This window comes from Pteropus medius, unplaced genomic scaffold (assembly GCF_902729225.1).
Source record: "Pteropus medius unplaced genomic scaffold, Ma_sr-lr_union100, whole genome shotgun sequence".
In the NCBI taxonomy this organism is placed as follows: domain Eukaryota; kingdom Metazoa; phylum Chordata; class Mammalia; order Chiroptera; family Pteropodidae; genus Pteropus; species Pteropus medius.
In genome coordinates this window covers 12,408,817-12,427,447 of record NW_024340692.1, presented here as the reverse complement: position 1 = coordinate 12,427,447, position 18,631 = coordinate 12,408,817, and the positions used below count along the sequence as shown (strand labels likewise).

General features: G+C 37.2%; 1 protein-coding gene across 1 annotated transcript in view; it reads left to right on the top strand.

Moving 5' to 3' along the window:
* SLC1A1 (solute carrier family 1 member 1) overlaps positions 1 to 18,631 on the top strand; it is a 69,358-nt gene that overhangs the window by 20,856 nt on the left and 29,871 nt on the right. The window contains exon 2 of the mRNA XM_039885201.1: positions 11,572 to 11,712. Within this exon, the coding sequence (XP_039741135.1) occupies positions 11,572 to 11,712 (141 nt within the window). The remainder of the gene's footprint in view (positions 1 to 11,571; positions 11,713 to 18,631) is intronic.

The following is an 18,631-nucleotide window of genomic DNA, read 5'->3' as shown; positions in this document are numbered from 1 at the left end:
GATGAATTTAGTTTGAGCAAACATGGAATAAAAAATGTCAGATCACTCTGCTTCTGCAGTCACCTTTCAACAATGGTAACTTGGCTCCCCAGGCACATGGGAGAATCAGAATGGCTTTACCCAACCTCCTCTTCTGTCTCGGAAATAGATGACTAAAAGAATTAGTTAGTTATTCACACTCCCTCTCACCCAAGCTCTAAATGAACCATTCTCATCACCTCGCCAAACCTTTCCCCATCCCAAATCCTGGATCTGAGATTCTCATTCTTCTCCTGCCTTCTCTCTCTCCCACTCTTGATGAAGTTCCTTTTCCATCCTCCAACCTGAATGACTTCTTGTCCCTGCCCGTGAACAGCCTCTTGACTCTTTTACCTTTGGTTCTAACCCATCTCACCTTCTGGGTTTATCTCCAGTCTAGGCCCACCCTTATGCAAATATGTTCAATGGCTACTCACTATCTCTACTAACAGCAAATCTTTGTATATTACTTTGTAGTTTAACATATTGTTTATCTTATTTAATCCTCACAGTGACTGGGATTCTAGGAAGGGACCTAAGGGTTAGAGAAATATAAATTCTCTTCTTTCCTGGTATGCCCCAACTTAGGTTTCTAGTCTTAGTTTTCTAAACTAACCCTTGAGCACCAGCCAGACCTTTTACTGAACACAATTCTGTCACCTCATTGTGAAAGTAGTAGCGCTTTGGAGTCAGACAGACCTGGTTTTTGAGGCTGGTCATGTGATCTTGGGCAAGTTTCCTAACCTTTCTTGTTTTACTAGCTTTATTGTAAAGGACAGGTTTGTTAGATTAGATAATAAAATAATATATAATAAAATTGCTTTGTACAGAGGCACTTGATAAACATTATTTTCTTCTTCCTCCAAACTCCTTTATTTTTGGGTGTTTCGCTCACTCTCCTTCCTCCTCAATTTGGTGTCCCTGACTGTTGAATTTCTATTCTTACAAGTAAGGGGCATCTAAATTTCTGCCTTTCTTAATTTAGCCTAATGAGAATTTCTAGGTAGCCTTGAACTCCTACAACTTTGGGGTGGCCCTTCCTGTAGACCACCAAGTTCTCTTGTCTCATACCTTTGTATGTTTTTGGTGGCAGGTGCAGCAACCTCTCTTTGGTCTCACCCCATAGTACTGCCTGTGGTGCTGAGCAAAGTCACTCAGATAACACCTGTAAGATCCACTCAAGACCATAGGAGGCTTCACGAGGTCATTGTAACCATATCCAGATCGCTGCGATATTTACTTTCATTTGAACACGGTGGCCTTCCCCTTTGTGATTTATTGTATTCCTATACCATCTTCAGTGTGAAAACCAGAATGAAAGATGATGGCTCAAGAGGCAGTTGGCTTACAGAGGTATTTGGTGTGACCTCACAGAGTTTAACAATTGTTTTTAAGCTTTTAACGTTTAAAAATTGAGTGGTTTACTTAGTTTCTTTTTAAAATTAGATTTAGAGGATGAGGCCACCCTAGACCCTCATTTCCATGTGGCAGCTCTTGGTGGAACTGTGAGGACCCCACAGGCCTGATTCTGTCACTACCGCTCTGACCCCTAGCCTTGGACATTTGCAATCTTTCATGTAAACTGAAAATCATCTAAATGTATTTAAATTTATATTTAAGAATGGAGTTCCTTCTTTTGACTTTAAGACAGATGACCAAGGGATTGTTATTTCCCAGAGTGGTAAAAGGTTATTTTTCAGTTACGTATGTTTTTTAAATGTCTTTGTGTTCTCTGTCTGCAGACATCTTTCATTTGTTTAGAATCTATGACGATGGAGGCCCCAAGCCCAGTTCCAATGCCAGTCCCCCCCTTTCAATGCAGCAGCTTTGGCGTCTTTCAGATGGAGAAGCCATCAATCCCATTCTATCCCTCCGGGAAGAGTAAAAAATGTCAGATCACTATGCTTCCACAGTTACCTTTCAAAACTGGTAACTCCGCTCCCCAAAGGGAGAGGCAGAAGTGACAGGAAGGTCCACCTCCCTGAAGGGAGAAGGGGAAACAGGAAGAGAATTTTCTTACTTTATGCTTCATCACTTTTAATCCTTACCTTAAGTCTTTTAGTCAAGTAACATTCCTTTTTGACTGGCGATAAAACAAAGGTACCAATAGGCTATTGTTTACCCTCTGTCCCAGAGCTTAGAAAATAAATGATGAGCAGAGTTTGGGCCCAGTTATATCTAACTTTTGTCCTGTTCTCCCTATTCTGTCTGCTTAGGATTCAGCCCCTTCTCACAATGTTTATAAGACTGTTGTGTGTGTATAAGTATTTATTAGTTTGAAGAAAATTAAGAGTTAAGCCGAAATAAAACTTGAGTTTCTGCCAATAATAAATAGAAGTTTCTGTTCAAACCTCCACTGGGAATGTCTTTCGGCCTCCAAATTTTCCACTGTTTATCTCTCTATAATTTGAATAGTCTTCATGAAAATGGGAATAAGAATAATAAGATAAATACATTGTAAAATAAGAATAATACATGACATTGTTTTTAATCACTAAGCACTTCTTATGGACATTTTCTTATTTGCTTCTCACAACATTTCTGAGGTTCCTTCACTGAAGTTTTTAGATAAAGCAACCAAAAATCAAAGACATTAAATGAATAGCAGCTAACTTACGTGGTAGAAATGGAATTAGAATCCAGATTCCTGACTCTTCTTTCCATTACATGTTCCTGCTCGGTGTTTACTCACACCAGGGCATAAGTTCATTCTGAAAGCTGTGTTCTCTTCACTTTTGCGGCTGCTATTATCATCTGTTGTTGTTCAGTCAGAGCTGACACTTATCGAGCCTCCCTGTGGTCCGAGTTGGGGCTCAATTCTTTGCATTCATTATTCCACTTAACACACACAGCCACGTGACAGAGCTGCTGTTATTCCTCTTTGATGAGGTTACTCTGACACAACTGAATTAAGTAGTTTACCCACAGTCCCACAGCTAGTAACTGTTAGAGCAGACTCAACTCCAAATCTGGGTGACACACAGAATATCTGATATGACTTTTATCTCCACCGAGACCGTAAACCACATGAGGACCAGGACAGTGAGTGTATCCTCCACAGAGCTTAGCAAAATATAGCAAGGATGCGAGTTCTTGGTACTGACAGCTGATTTTTTTCTAGGCCATTAGTTTGATTTTTCTTTTCCTGCAGGTATTTTCAGGTCATACTGTTCTCAGAATAATCCTGGTTTTCTGCGGGTTGTTTTGATTTATTTTCATACCCTATAATTGAAAATCAAGCTCTCAAACATCTCCTTTGTGGTCTATGAACTACAATCTGTAATTGCAACTTTTCTTTAAATCGAGCATCTTCTTTTGAGCTTTTAATAAACATGTCTGGCTTGCTTCACTTGGGTTTTCAAGTTGTTATTTTCAGATGGTGAGGCTTTCAGATACGATAAGCTCAAATCCTACAAAGCGAAAAAAAAAAATGCTGCGTCTTTGGCAGTCTTTGGGCTGTTAGTATGATGATTAAAAGAAAAAAAAAAGAAGTTTCCCTATCTTTTCTTCTTCTCTTTGACCCTATGCAAAAGCCATCAAATTATTAACCAGTCAAAATGGAAATGAATCACATTTAATATTATTATCTGCTTTTCTCATTTTCTGTTTTTTAAATCAATTTAGTTTGACAGTATGTGTATGCTTTTTTAAATTGAGATACAATTCACATAATATAAAATTCATCATTTTAAAGTGTACAGTTTAGTGGTTTTTAGTATATTCACTGTTGTACAACCATCACCACTACCTAATTTCAAAACATTTCCAGTCATGCCCTGCAAAAGAAATCTATTAGCAATCAGTCCCTACCCTTTACCTCCATCTTATGGCAGCCACTATCTCTATAGATTTGCCTGTTCTGGACATTTCATAGTAGTGGAATCATATAATACATGGGCTTTTGTGTCTGGCTTCTTTCACTGAGCATAAAATTTTCAAGGTTTATCCATGCTATAACATATATCAGTACTTCATTTTTATTTATTTATTTATTTTTTGTAGCTGAATAATGTTTCATTGTATAGATATGCCACATTTTGTTTAACCAATAATAAGTTAAGAGACGTTTGTTATTTTTCATTCCTTGGCTGTTATGAAGAATGTTTTATAGCATTTCCTGTACAAGTTTTTGTGTGAAGATATGCTTTCAGTTTCCTTGAGTATAAACGGAGGAGTGGAATTGGTAGGTCATATAGTAGCTCTCTGTTTAATTTTTTGAGCAACTGCCAAATAGTTTTCCACAGGGACTATACCGTTTTACATACACACAATATAGGAAGGTTCAGTTCCTGGCTTCCATGGGTTTGGCCAGGTGTGGTGCTAGTGCCATTCTAGTACTGGCTATAGTGCCCTTTCACTGCTGGGTGAAGAAAAACAGCTGGCATTTCCCTTTAAGTGCTCTCGGGCTTGTAAAAAATCTGTAGAAATCCTGAAATAGTTATGTCTTTGTTGTTTGAATTTAATTAGATTTTTGAATCTAACGAAAATCATTTCAGAAGACACTAAAAACATTTTTTAATGTCTTTTCTTCTGGTACCACTAAGATCCTGAGACCTTTACTTCAGTGATGTCAATTAGTATAAAGATTAACAAACATTACATTCAGTGTATTTCATGGGTCCTTTATGTGTCATTATTTTAACCTTGAATTTTTTTTCATTCATAGGATAAAAAGAAATATTTCTCTACCAAAATAAATACAGTTGACTAAGGGGATAATTCTATAAATTAGTCATCCTGGAAATAATTTACTTGAACTTTTCCCCTCAAATCCTGACTCCACTGCTTTTGAGCTCTGTGACCATGACACTCACCTGTGAAAGCCACAACTGTATTGAGGATTTCATGAGAAAAATCGATGAAGAGTATATAGCCTATAATAATAGCTAACATTGATTTAGTACTAACTGCGTGAGCCAGGTACTTTTTATTCTAAACACTTCATATATAGTCTCATTTTTAAATCTCTCAATGACTCTATGAGGTTGATATTATGCCCATTGTTACAAATGAGGAAACTAAGGCAAAGGCAGCAGAATAAATATTTTGCCCAGCTGATAAGATGGTGAAGCCAGGATTTAAACACAGTCTGACTCCCGAGCCTGGCTCCTAAAGAGTTGGTACTGAATTAGTTTATTCCCTCAAAATGTCTCATGTGATTTAATATGCCTGATTTCATCATGCACATTTATTATGCATTATTCTCATCTGTGTTTCCCTATTGACCAATGTGTTGCAAGAATTAGGTGGTCTGTGAATGAGTATTGGCTAATTGATTCCATGAGATTATTTGCGAATATTTGAAAAAGCAATGATTGTTTTAATATAGCAAGTCCTTAATAAGACCAGATCTTTCCTATATTTTGTGGACTCTCAACTTTAATCTTCACTGACTCCCTTAACTATCTTAAAATGGACATAGTGGAAATGGTAAGGACTATATAATTGATGGTGATATAACATCCAGTAATATGGTGGTTGAGCTAATATGGATGGGTTTCCCTGCCATCTCAAACACATAGAAATATAACATCTCCCTCTGAGTTAATATATAGCCAAACCCAAACTCAAAAGAAATAAGGAAAAATCCCTATGTGCTGGAAATAAAAAGAAGACTCAAGGGTAGACTGTAAACAAAAGCTGATGCTAAGTTCTAAACCCAATTATAGGCCTTAATAATGGGAGACAGAAATTTCAATATCCACTTAGGGGAACAAGGTATAATCTTGGCCCATATCAGTGAAGGAGCTAGAATCAGACCTCTGCATAAAGCTCGAAACCTCAAATTTTGACCCAGTCCTTGGAAAGATGACCAGAAAAATTCTATCCAGTGATTTGAGAAAACCTCAAGAAAACTTGCCATCTGCCCATGGCTAAGAGTAAGAAGGAAAGAGGGGAAGGGGAACAATGAGAAAATTAAAACCCAGATTTACCTGGGTATGTGATTTGAGCTTATACCACCACATAATGTTGACTTCCCAAGCTGAAAAACTAATAAGTACAGTTCTAGATGCCTTGAAATACCTAAATTCCCAAGAAAAACAAGTATCCTATAGAGATACTTTCACAACTCACACAAAAAAGCTAATCCTTCCCAAAAGACAAGTTTATAGTCAAAAATTACAAACCACACAAGGAAATGACACAAGATAATACATGTTCCAAAAATTGGAGATGATATAATAATCTGAAAGAATATATACTAAGTATGTTTTAAGTGACTAAAGAAAAAGAGATGGAATAGAAAATAGAAAAATGAAAGTAGGAAAAAGATACTACAACTTCTAGAAATGAATGTTAGAGAAAGAGTTTAAAACTCAGTGGATTAATTAAACATCTAATAAATACAACTGAATGAGGGATTGGTAAATTAGAAGGCAGGTCTGAGAAAAAATCAGTCAAAATGCATCACAGAGAGATAAAAAGGAATGTTATAAAAAGCCCTCAAATCGCCATATATTTAGATATTGAAAAGCATATTTTTAAAGAATTCACAGTTCAAAGAAGAAGTCACGGTAGAAATTATAAGACATTTTGAACTAAACAGTAAAAATACTAATAATGGGACACAAACACAGAATTTAGAAAGCAATATATTCTTTCAAGTAAATATATTGGGGGGAAAAAAAACAAGCTAATGTGCTAGGCAATCAGCGCAAAAAAAAAAAATTAGAAAAAGATAAATCTAAATAAAAGAAAAAATCAAAGGCAGAATTTAATTACATAGAAAACAACAAAATTGAGAGTATGGTATAGAATACTGAATAGCACTTAGAATGGATCTACCTGAATTAATATGAATAAATCCCAAAGACATAATGAAAAAAACTCAAAAAGTAAAGACAGGTTGCAAAAGAATACATCCAAACTGATACCATGTAAGTCAAGATTTCAAACACAGATAACATTATACATTTTAATGGATAGAGACATGTGCAGAAATCTGTTAGATCCTCACCAAAATCAACTTTCTTCCTAAATCAGACCGAAGTTTTAATTGTAGGTGGCAGACAAAAAGGTATCGATGACTCATTGTAAATGATCACCACATTTCCTGTTGATAGTCAACAAATCTACTCTCCACAGATCCATGAAGGAAAACATTGATTATTGCAATAATAAGAAAATTGTATTCTTTTTTTAACTCCTCTCCCTCAACCTCAGGCACTCAGTACAGTATGTGGCATGTAGTTGTATGTTAATAAATGTTCATTTGTTACTGCTTTTTCTTGAATTTAGATACTATAAAGAATGTGTATAATGTACTTCCTTTGAACCTGAAAATGTACAGTAACTCAAGCCTTTGCATCCTATTTTGTGCTTCTTCCCTTTGGTTGTTAGGAAAAGTCAATAACATTTAACAAAATTGTCAAGAATTGAGATATTTTACAGTTGGGTGAAGGTCAAGAAATATGTCCATCCAAAGTAGTATTAAGAAAATAAAGATATGTAACATGAGGAAATGCTTATAATATGCTAAATGAAAAATACTAAAAGCAAAACTTTTTACATGCTATAACATGAATGAATTTTGAAAACATTATGCAAAGTGAAAGAATCCAGACACTATAATTATATAGCCATTAAAAATAACAGGAGATAATATACAAAAAAAATGCATTTGACATGCTTAACACAGAGTCTGACATATAGTATATACTCAGTAATTGTTAACCATTTTACTGTGATTAACTGTAATAGTATATGGAAAAATGAAAACAATTTTACTTTGCACATACTTGAGTTGGAAAAGTTGTGGGTGAATTTTTACAGTTATCGTTTCCAGTAGAGCTGTGATAATACTGCTTGTGCAGTAAATACATTTTTAAGGGTTTAAAAATAAAAGCTGTACTGACTCAGAGGCATCTGTTTTTGAGCCAAAGTTCATGTAAGAGCTTGCATTGGTGGAGCTACTCAGCTCTAAAGAAAAAGATGAGAAAAAGGGACATATATTTCAGTGGAAGTACAGAATAGAGAAACCATCTTCTCATCTCTTCAGTATATGCACGGAGTCATTTATTAACTCTATTTATTCTATGCTTTTTATTTTCTGGTTATCAACATTCACCTTAGATTAGCTCCTGAAGGCAAAAGGCATATTTTTAATTTGCCTAATATAGCGCCTAGCATGATGGCATGGCTAGCAGACTATTTCAGTGATAATTAAAAATATTTTTCCTTTGCCAGTAATTCTTATTTAATCAAGCCAAAATCAATCTGTGTATCAAAGAACTATTCTGGGGCTTTGATTAAAAGCCACAGATTTTAATCTCTTTTCTGCAAATATTCTAAAACAGTAATAATACTACTTTCATAAATCTGAATCAAACATAATTCAACAACTATCCCCAGATTAAAATTTTATAACTATAAAAAAAAGTACATAAGAACAAAGGCTGTGTGGGGCCTGGAAAATTGGGCATAAAGGCGTGGATAGGTTCATGTAATTAATTACATGTGACCTTTTTCTTTATTTTGATTTCCAGAATTATTTCTTAAACTGTAATTTTTTTATAAACTTACCTCCACGATAAGGCTGTTGGACTGGCAATTGTTGTTTGAGACAATATGGGCATGAAGAAATGACATCTCCTCTTTTAAGCTTAAATTTTTGAACATGAACTTGAAGAAGAAATCTCTAGCGGAGGTCTCAATTGCTTTCCTCCCTAGTTTCTCCTTTCCCTGTTTTACCAATATACTTAACATTTAGCATAAAAACTGGAGAAAGCACAGCCAGCTTTCTAGGAGCTAATGAGCTGGGCAATATCCCATTTTAAAGTTTAGGACATCAGGGCTCAGAGATGATCATAGCATCTTGGACATTTGGAGGGACCTTCGAAGGTATCTAATCCAATGCTTTTTCTCCTGCCTCTAATCCCACCATTTAACAATGGGAGAGGTTAAAGTTTATAGCCCAATTACAATATACCTTGTGAGTGGTGGAACCAGAACTCAAGCCTGCTCTTCTAACACCATGTTCTTCCCAAACTGTCTTAGTACCTATTTGGGATCTTCTTGCCTGTGTGGGGGAAGGCAGCCCAAGAATGAGTTCCTGGTGGTTTCTGGGGTTACAGAGGTCTGGGTAGCAATTTTACCTTTGGACTTCCTTGTAGGTCCTGCTAAAGGCCTTCTTAGAACTATACCATTCAGAGAGTTTCTTGATCTTCTTGCCTGTTTCTGGGAGTGGCCCTACCAGGTGGGTCAGACTGAAGTAAGGATTTATTTCCAGCCGTCTGTGGCTCTCTCCACACTCCTTAATCCAGTCCAAGTTTGTCTCTAGAAAAAGGTAGGGAAGGATTGTGTCCTGTGAAATCCTGACCTTATATTGGAACCTAGAAAACCTTCCAGTGATTTTTCTTATCCTGCATCTTACTTTTCCAAACATGTTTGAGACCAAGGTAAAGCACTGATTTCCCAGATGTAACTCCTGGTCGAGGTTATTCATCAGCCACTTCTTGTGCTTGAGGGTCCCAGGATGACATCTCTGGCCCAGGTTGAATCTCCCAACTGCTTTTCCAGGCCTTGGTTTGTGTTTATATTCTTTTCAGTGATTACACACACACACACACGCACACACACAATTTGTGATACTCCAAGAACAAGCTTGAGAGAAAGCTTTCATTATTAAATACAGTAACCTATTTATGGTGTTTGTCATCTATGATTGCTTTCAAATAACTCCTTGTGGTAATTCTTTTATCCCTCCCATAAAAATTCATATCTTTCTAACTGCCCTGCATTCATTTGGGGTGGAGATGATTAGAAGCACAGTTAATTGTTAGTAATATAAACCCTAAGATTGGAGCACTTGGAGTACTTTCGCTACTCAACAGAGAGCTTTTGTGGCTGATTTTTAAGCACAGACACATCTGCTTTATTTTTACATATAGAGCTTTCTTTGATATACAAGCCAAAAATTTACTTGAAGCAATCTAAATAGTATGAGGAAGAATGTCTCTTTGGTTGGGTGGGTGTGTGGGTGTGTGTATGTTTTAAACAATGAGCATCACAGAGTATCCTTACGGCATAATATAGGTATGTTCCCTATAGAACAGCTGAACATAGGCAATTTCATAAGTAGGCAGTGAGCACAACATGCTTTTTAAATTAACTTAAAATATTTTGAATCCTTGGTGTTCTTAACCATTCATAAGTCTTTAACACTAAGTTTTAAAATATGAACCAAATAGCATTGATAATAGAGGGTTTTTTTTGTCTTTAGTACAATATGAGAAACATTTATGTGCAATGTTTGTTCCAAAAATAATTTAAAATGGCTGATCAGAAATACAGTAATGTATGCAAAAAATAGAGATCAAGGCAAAACTAAAATATAAGGAAAAATAAAATTCAGCTAAGAATAAGGTTACTACTACACAAATGTACCCTGTGAGGTTCACTTATTTGGTCTACTAGTGAGCATGGGAAGTATGCCTAAATTGAAATGAAAATTCTAATATTGATTATAATTCACATTTCTTTTCATTGCCCTAGAGTTCTTAATTGTGCCTGAACAACTCAAAATTTTCACATTTGATAATCGTGAATATCCTCCTTGTGGTGATATCCTCCTTGAATCCTCCTGTCTTTTAGTCATTTTATCTCCAATTAGCATGTCATCTTCAGAGGTTGGTGAAGGAAAAAAAAATGTGAGAGTCATCCTAGCCTATTTTATTTCTTGTTTAACAAAAGGGAGGCAGTTAGAAGAGTGGGTAGGTGGGGAGTGGGATGGCCTAGGGCAGCTTGGTGTTAATGGAACCATTTGGAAGAGGATTAAAAAATATTTAAATGTGTGATGTTTTTAGTTATCAAAGTTATCACAACAGAAGGATTTCGTAAAGACACCTTGATAAGGCAGGCTTTCAGAGAATGCTTAACATTTCTTAATATTGAACATTTCCCTACTCACATAATTAGAAGCATAAAGGTCCAAGATACTCAGGATCACAAACTTTGTAAAAAGCCTGTTGATCAAACAAACTTAGACAGGTTCTTATCTAGAAAGAATGGGAAAGAATGCAAAGTATTAGAGAACGTAATTGTTCAACAATGTGGTAAATATATCAAACCAACAGTATCTTATGTTGCTATTAAAATTATAAAAGTTGTGTAAACATAAGACTATCATAAAAATTATAGAGCATTTATGATAAAAATATGAGGAAAATGAAAACTGATATGTAAACTATAAAACACATAAGATATCTAAGCTAAACAAAGAATAAGGATGGTATGTAAAAACAAAATAGTTATACTGGGTTGACTAAGATGATAAATTTCTTTCTTGATATATTGTGATGTTTTGTCATAGATATGAAGAAGGAGAAAAGGAATGAAAATTTTTTCACATGAAGAATATTTTTTAGCGATTTACTTACTCATTAAAATGATTTGTTTTTTCAGTCTAAAATTTACATACTCGTGGCAGATGATTACAATATCTAAAATGTTTTTCTTGCCATTAAAATTTGCTTTATGTGTGTATTTTTCTGAAGAAATTCATACGGGAGAACTCAATGTTCTTTTCTTCTTTCCAATCCTCATTTTATTCAGGAATTGCCTTGGGAGTCTTGGTTCGAGAATACAGCAAGCTCTCTAACCTGGACAAGTTCTACTTTGCTTTTCCTGGAGAAATCTTAATGAGGATGCTGAAACTCATCATTTTGCCATTAATTGTATCCAGCATGATTACAGGTACCTTGAGAGGACTGATGTTTTCTATGATTATTTAAGGAGCCATCACTTAAGTTGTTCTTTTCTAATTATGGGAAAAAAATCAAAATATTACTTGGAAAGTATATATTTGCTTGAGTGGAAGTATTTCATTATTTTCAAAGTGGCATTGCTTTGTGGCATGGTTCTATCGATAGTACAGTACTTTCACCACAGCTCAAGTCTTCATTTGACCAGCCATATGATGTCTTGTGAGAAAGATGTCATTTTTTAAAGATACTATATATAAAACTCTATCCAGAGCACAGAAGTAAAAACAAAAACAGAAATGTCAGCTAGTGTTCTCAGGCAAAATGTGATTGTCAGTTCTGATCATGTTTTTAGTAGTTTACTCATTTATTTCCCAGCTGCAACTGTCCTGCTCCCTACCCTCTCAGCAGCTGCCTTCAGGGTCCTCTCCTCCTTCTCTTTACCTACTTCCACTCCTCCACAGAACTCAGAACTTGCTGCATACCTGCCCTGGAAATTTGCCCAGGGGACCAGCAGCCACATCCCATGGGAAAGATTCAATTATAGGTTTGCCCCATATTTTAAATGCCTCAGGTTTTAAAATCCGAACTTGTGACAGTTGAATTTGGAAATGATTTTTCCGTTATTGATCATTATATTGCAGATTCCTTTAAAGCACAAGCTCCCCTATGTAGATGGAGGTTAATTTGGTTTACAAAAATATCACTTTTCGGGGTATGGTAAGCTTCCCTGTGCATTTCATAGTTTCTTATACTTGTCTTAATTCTGGTAACAGGCAAAATGTGGCACAATCACTAGTGTCAACTTGGAAATCAAGGTTTTATATAACCATGCACATAGGATTCTTGCAGAACATTTTTCTCCTGCCACTGAAGAGATCTGGGACTAATCTATATAGAGTACTAGACATTGGCTGGGGAAGAAAGGGTGGGTGTCAGGGTCTGCTGCATTCAGCAGTTGCATTGCCAGAAGAGCTGTAGATTTGGCCATTGAACTTTTCAAATGCCAAACCAATCTAACTAGACTCTTTTGGGAGCCTTGTTTTTAAATGGTCTTAGTGTTCTTGGCTTATTACAAACCTAAAGAGAGCATTTTTATTTATGAATTTAATTATGTTTTGAAATGCTTGCCTTCTTTTATGCCCTGCAGCCTGAAGGCCAAATCAGCAAACCAGTTGTTTGTACTATATAATGTTTATTTATTTAACTTGCAATTATTGTAAGCATTTAAAATTCAGAAGATTTCATGTAATCAACCAGATTTCTAGCTTCCACTGAAAAAAAAATTAACATCATGAAACACTGGACCCATTTCCTCACATACCAACAGTGGTCTGGAGCTGAAAGACAGCTACTCTGTTTAGTTGGAGCAGATGTATTTGAGGATACCACAGTCTCCCCTGCTCCCTATTGCCTAATACCTCATTTACTTCACTTATTTACCTTACCTACTGGCCCCTATAGACATTACCATTACAACCCCTTAGAAATTTCTCTATATCAAAGATTCTTAATCTTAGGCTCCTTTGAGAACATAACTCTCTCCCAAGAAAAATTTTCACAGATGTACATATATACTGTATTTTGCATGCAGTTGCCCAAGCTTCGTAAACCACTTGATGATCGATACTATTTAAAACTTATGTATATGGAAGAAGGTACGGAAAGTTGATCCAAATTAGATAGCAGATCCAAAACTTGTACAGTAAACCAGGTTTTAGAAGAAAAGGTGAAAAATTAAAAAAAAAAATAGAAGAAAAGGTAATAAATGCATGAATATACCAGATGTATAATATTGGATGTTTGAAAATATGTACTGCTCTTGGCAGTCAATAACTAGTGAGATTTTTTTCAGTCTCTCTGTTTTGGGTGCTACTTCGGCTTTGCACATAGTCTAGAAAAATGATTTGCAAGCCTGAGCATTCCACTCACATAACTCAGCTGTTTTTGAAGCTGTAGCACAAGTTCAGTAATTTCTACATTTTTCCTTCACCAAATCCCCAGAAGTTAAATAGGAGTTAGAGAACAGAACCACTACCCATGCTTTTGACATGGAGTGATAAAATGGTCCACGATTCAAGGGACGTGAACAAAGCAAGATGGGGACATGATTCTGTATTCATGTTTTAAGTTATCAGATTAAAAGCAAAAAGTAATACTGCTAGTGTTGCAAGGTTGTGGGAATATGGGCTCAATCACATATGTTTGGTTATCATATAAATTGGAACAAACTTACTGGGAGGGCGGTTTGGAAAATGTTCTGACTTTTCCACTTGGTAATTCTGCTTCTTGGAATTTATCATAAAGAAATAATCAGAAATATGTTCAGAGATTTAGGTACAAGGATGTTCATGATAGGATTGTTTTTTGTAATGGTGATAAATTATAAGCAATCCAAATGTATGTTATACTTGTAAATTAGGATTCCATGCAACTATTAAGAACCTTATTTTGGAAACATATTTAATGACATGTAGAAATGTTCCTATTATGGTATAAAGTAGGAGCATTAAACAAATTACACAACGGGATGTTTACAATCCAAATTTTATTAAAATTTATATACATTTTAAAAAGTTGGAATCACAACCAAATGGTTAACAATGGTTAGATCTGGATAGTAAGAAAATTTGATCCATTGGGTTTTCTTTACATTTTTAAGGCAAACACATTTTACTTTTGTTTGTTTTTGTTCTGTTGTTTTGTTTTTTTTTTTAAAGAAAGAAAGAAGAAAGTGAGATGGATTCCGCTTTGTGTCCTTCCAGCCTTGCCTGTTCCTCTCCTCCCCAGCTCTGCTCCATGTCCCTGTAGCTCAGTACCACCTTTACCCGGTGTGAGGTCCATCCCCCAAACCCTGCAGTGGTGCTCGGCCTCCACACTGAGCACAATCAGGAGGGTAAAGCAGAAGCTAGAAAATACACAGGACAAACAGTTTTCACATTTCAAAAGGCTTTATAAATCCAGCAGATCAAAAGCTTATTGTATATATTAATGAGTCCAATGGAGGTTGAATGTTTGAAGCCGGGGAGAGTTGAATGAACCCTAAGAACATAAATTAGAGATAGAGACACAGAAAAAAATTGCAACCCAGTACTAACCTGTGCTTTTGCATCAAGGAAACTCTTGTCAAATTAACAAATAGGAAAAACCCTCTGCCATCAAAGTCTCTGCCGATATAAAAATACTTACTTTATAGCCATTTAAAAAAACAAAACAAAACAAAACAGGAACAATCCCTCTTTGTGTGATGGTGATGATAAAATGTCATGTTAATCATTGAAATTGGAATATAGACTGGCTATTAGATGGTATCAAGAAATTGTCGATAATTTTGTTAGTGTTGAGAATGGCATTTAGTTATGTAAGAAAGTATCCTTACCTTTTAATGCTTATGGGATTATGTAGGAATGAAATGACAATGTCTGGAATTCACTTTAAAATAAAAAAAGAGAGAAGGCACAGTAGACATAATCTCAAGACATTTTCAGAGACAGTGTAGGCACTAACAGAACTCTGCGTGTAATTTACATCCTGAGGGCCACCCTCAGAATATCTATGCTTGGGCCCTGTTAACACTTAGGTACAAAAGCTGTATTTATAGCAACCACAAGGGAAATAGCCTGGGAAATGGCTTATGAACATGCCTGAGAACTGTGGCTGTGGAAAATCCTGGTCCAGGTCTCACCAGCCAGTGAGTTTAAATTCAGGTCACATTTTCTTTCATATCCAAATTATGATGACTCGAACCTCCTACCAGCACAGGAATGGAAAGCCCCTCAGCGCCCATTCCCAGAGGTGCGATCCCCGTTGTGTTCAGGAGGCAGTCCCCATCTCTTCCACTCCGCCCACTTTGCCACAACCTTCTGGGCCAGAAGTGCTCCACTGGGCACAGCTGCCTCCCTGCTGTCTCCTGTGGCTACTGTCACTCCTCTGATCCTGAAGAGCTCCCCTCCTTTGCTCTTCCATCCTAAGATGAGAATGAGAACTTCATTCTTCATAGTGCAGCTGAGACCAGACTGCTACTTGGTGTCAGTGCCAAGCTGATCGAGAAGGGAAGATTTTGATAGTGAGACGCCAGTTGAAAGAATGCACGAGGGGCTGGCGAGAGAATGAAACAGCACGCACCAACTTTATTGCGGGGAGCACGCTTCTGCTCCTGCTCTTCTTCTGCTCCCCTTCTGCTTCCCTGGGGACCACATGGCTCCACATATATCGGAGTACAACCGTGGCATTCAGCCACACATGCATCATCAATAAGCTGAATTATGTTTACATAGTTTAGGTGCAGGTGCCCTACTAATATAACATTCTAAATCCAGGGTCCTATTCCTAACCGCAAGCCTGGATCACAACCAGACCTGGGACCCTCCAGGCCTGGGACCCACGCTTGGGACAAAGTTTTACGAAAGGTTGGAGAATAATAGGAAGTGAAATACCAATGAAGGGGCTTTTTCAAGAGCCCCAGGGACCCTTAAGAGAGCTGCCCCACTGCTAAGCTACCAGCCTATGTCCGGGAGGCTGGGGCCAGCTTATCCCTCCACATGAAGATGTTCCAGGCATTGCTGTACCCCACACCTCACCACCTGACACAAATTCTAAGTAAAAAAAGTTTCCTATTACACAGGTTGCTCCTGTCCTGGCCCGGGAGCAACCTCTTCCTGAGATGACTGTCATTGTAGAATATCCACTTCAGAGAACACCCTCTTCACAGCCACAAGGGGATGGTTTTGTCCTAGGGATCTTATCAGGAGACTCACACTAGAATGGATGCCATTAGTACCTGCTGGGTTGTGGCATACCCACCCAACTTGCAAGACTCAAGAGTCTGTCCAGGTTGAGCTATGCCCAGGCAATGCTGGTCCTGTGGCAGTTCACCATCCTGTCGCATCTTACTCTGGATTTCCTACAGACGCTGTCTACTCAAGAAGCAACACCAGTTTGCAGCTCCATGCATTCTGAGTTTATACCAAGCCAAGAAAACTCCTTACCCTTCACCCCAAGCCACTGAGTCCCTGGGTCCTAGTACTGAAGACTTCGGTAGAAATCATTTGTGATCTGTTTGTCGATGACTTTCCAGTTTCCACAAGCACTGATTGGGTAATGGATTTACATTTATGGGGAGCTTCTCCCAAGGAAAATTTAAGATTCCACCCTTGGAAGTTTAAAAAAACATTGCTCCCAGATTTTAAATAGTTGTTACTCCAACTTCTGTATCAGGATTTCAAAATTTTTAGGGCTTGATCTCACCTCTCAGGGCAGAAGTTTTATTTTTTACCAAAGAAAAAAAATTGTAGAGTCTTAGATATAAAAGGTGTTTATTGAACAGCAAGATGTAGAATATATATGTGAGTCGATTTCTTTTCAAGTAGGGAGTCTACAAGTTTTTCTTCGTGAAGGGCCAGATAGTGAATAATTAAGGCCTTTCAAGCCATAGAGTTTCTATCCAACTACCCAACTGGTTGTCACAGCCCTTGTCACAGCTACAGACAATACGTAAATGATTGGGTGTGGCTTTGTGCCAATATAACATTTATTTACAAAAAACCTGAGGCCAGCTGACAGCTGACCCCTGATGAGATGAATGATAAGATTAGATTCTGATTCTCAAGATACAGTCTAGTTGAGATGGAATCCAGGTGACAAAATAAACCAACACACCAAGCGAATATACCTAGACCAAGCAATGAGTCTAAAGACATTGAAGAGACACTGAAGAATGGAGGATGGAGCAGGATGAAGTCAAGTCAGTCAACGTTTTGGAGACCCCGTGTTTAAATTCAAGCTTTGCAGAAGATGATACACTTAGATCATTTGGGCTTGGGAAGACTTTTTTTTCTTCCAAGGATATATATTCTTTTATTCATAAGTAGCTGTGTGCCTGGACTATCCCATCTTCCAGTGGATAGAACTGTGCCATGTGCCTTCTTGAAATGGGGTTCAGTTTAATTCAGCAAACATTCTATAACACCAGCTGTGTGAAAACAGAATAGAAAAGAACCTCTGAGAGGGTGAGGTTCCTACCACCTACCTGGTCATGGAGCCCAGGTCTTCTGCTAGCCAGGTCCGTGACTTCCTTAGGTGTAAGAGTCAAAGATGCACATATCATTTATTGTACAGCTGTTAGGTAGCTAAGAGCACTTAATGTCAATTTAAGCTACCAGGAAGGGGGAGGTGCATGCTTTTCTTGAAACATTGTTGGTTTTTTAAATAGTATCTATGAAAATTGCCATTTCAAAGTAGCATATAAACTTAAAACTCCATGCTGGAGCCTAAGATTATACAAGCTGAGAGTTAATGTCTTGCCTGGTTCACAACATCTAGAACCACTGGACTCTGACTACATTTCAAGGAGTACCTCCTTTCTCCTTCCCCTGTCTTGGGCAGAGACCAGGAAAATAAGATGGCCGAAGCAGTTTTGCACACAATAAGTAAACATTTCCTTAACCATCAAGAAATTTGTGTTGAGTTAGAACACAGCTATTGAAGCCAGAAGACTTATTATATTAATTGGATTTCTACAATGTCTTTTCTCCAGGGAAGGAAGGGACACATAATGCATAAAGAACAGAGTTTCCATAATGAACATGCCACTTGGCACAGGAATAAAATGAAAAGTGGCAAGAGATGAATATGCCCTGCTTCAGTCTTTCTCTGAGATAGTGAAGCCTGGAGAATTCACCATGAATGAGCTTTACTTCTGCCTGAACTGGTTCACAGACTGGTTCACAGCTCTGTTTGACTATGAGTTAACTTGGTTTTGTTTCTTTAAAAAAAAGAGAGAGTGAGAAACCATGCAGAGAATCTAAGGAACCTCCTATGTGTTGAATGCACGGATCTGGGGACCATTTATTCATTTCATCTTCAACGTCCCAGGCTCTGTGCTAGGCACACAGATGCAAAAAAGAGTCCTA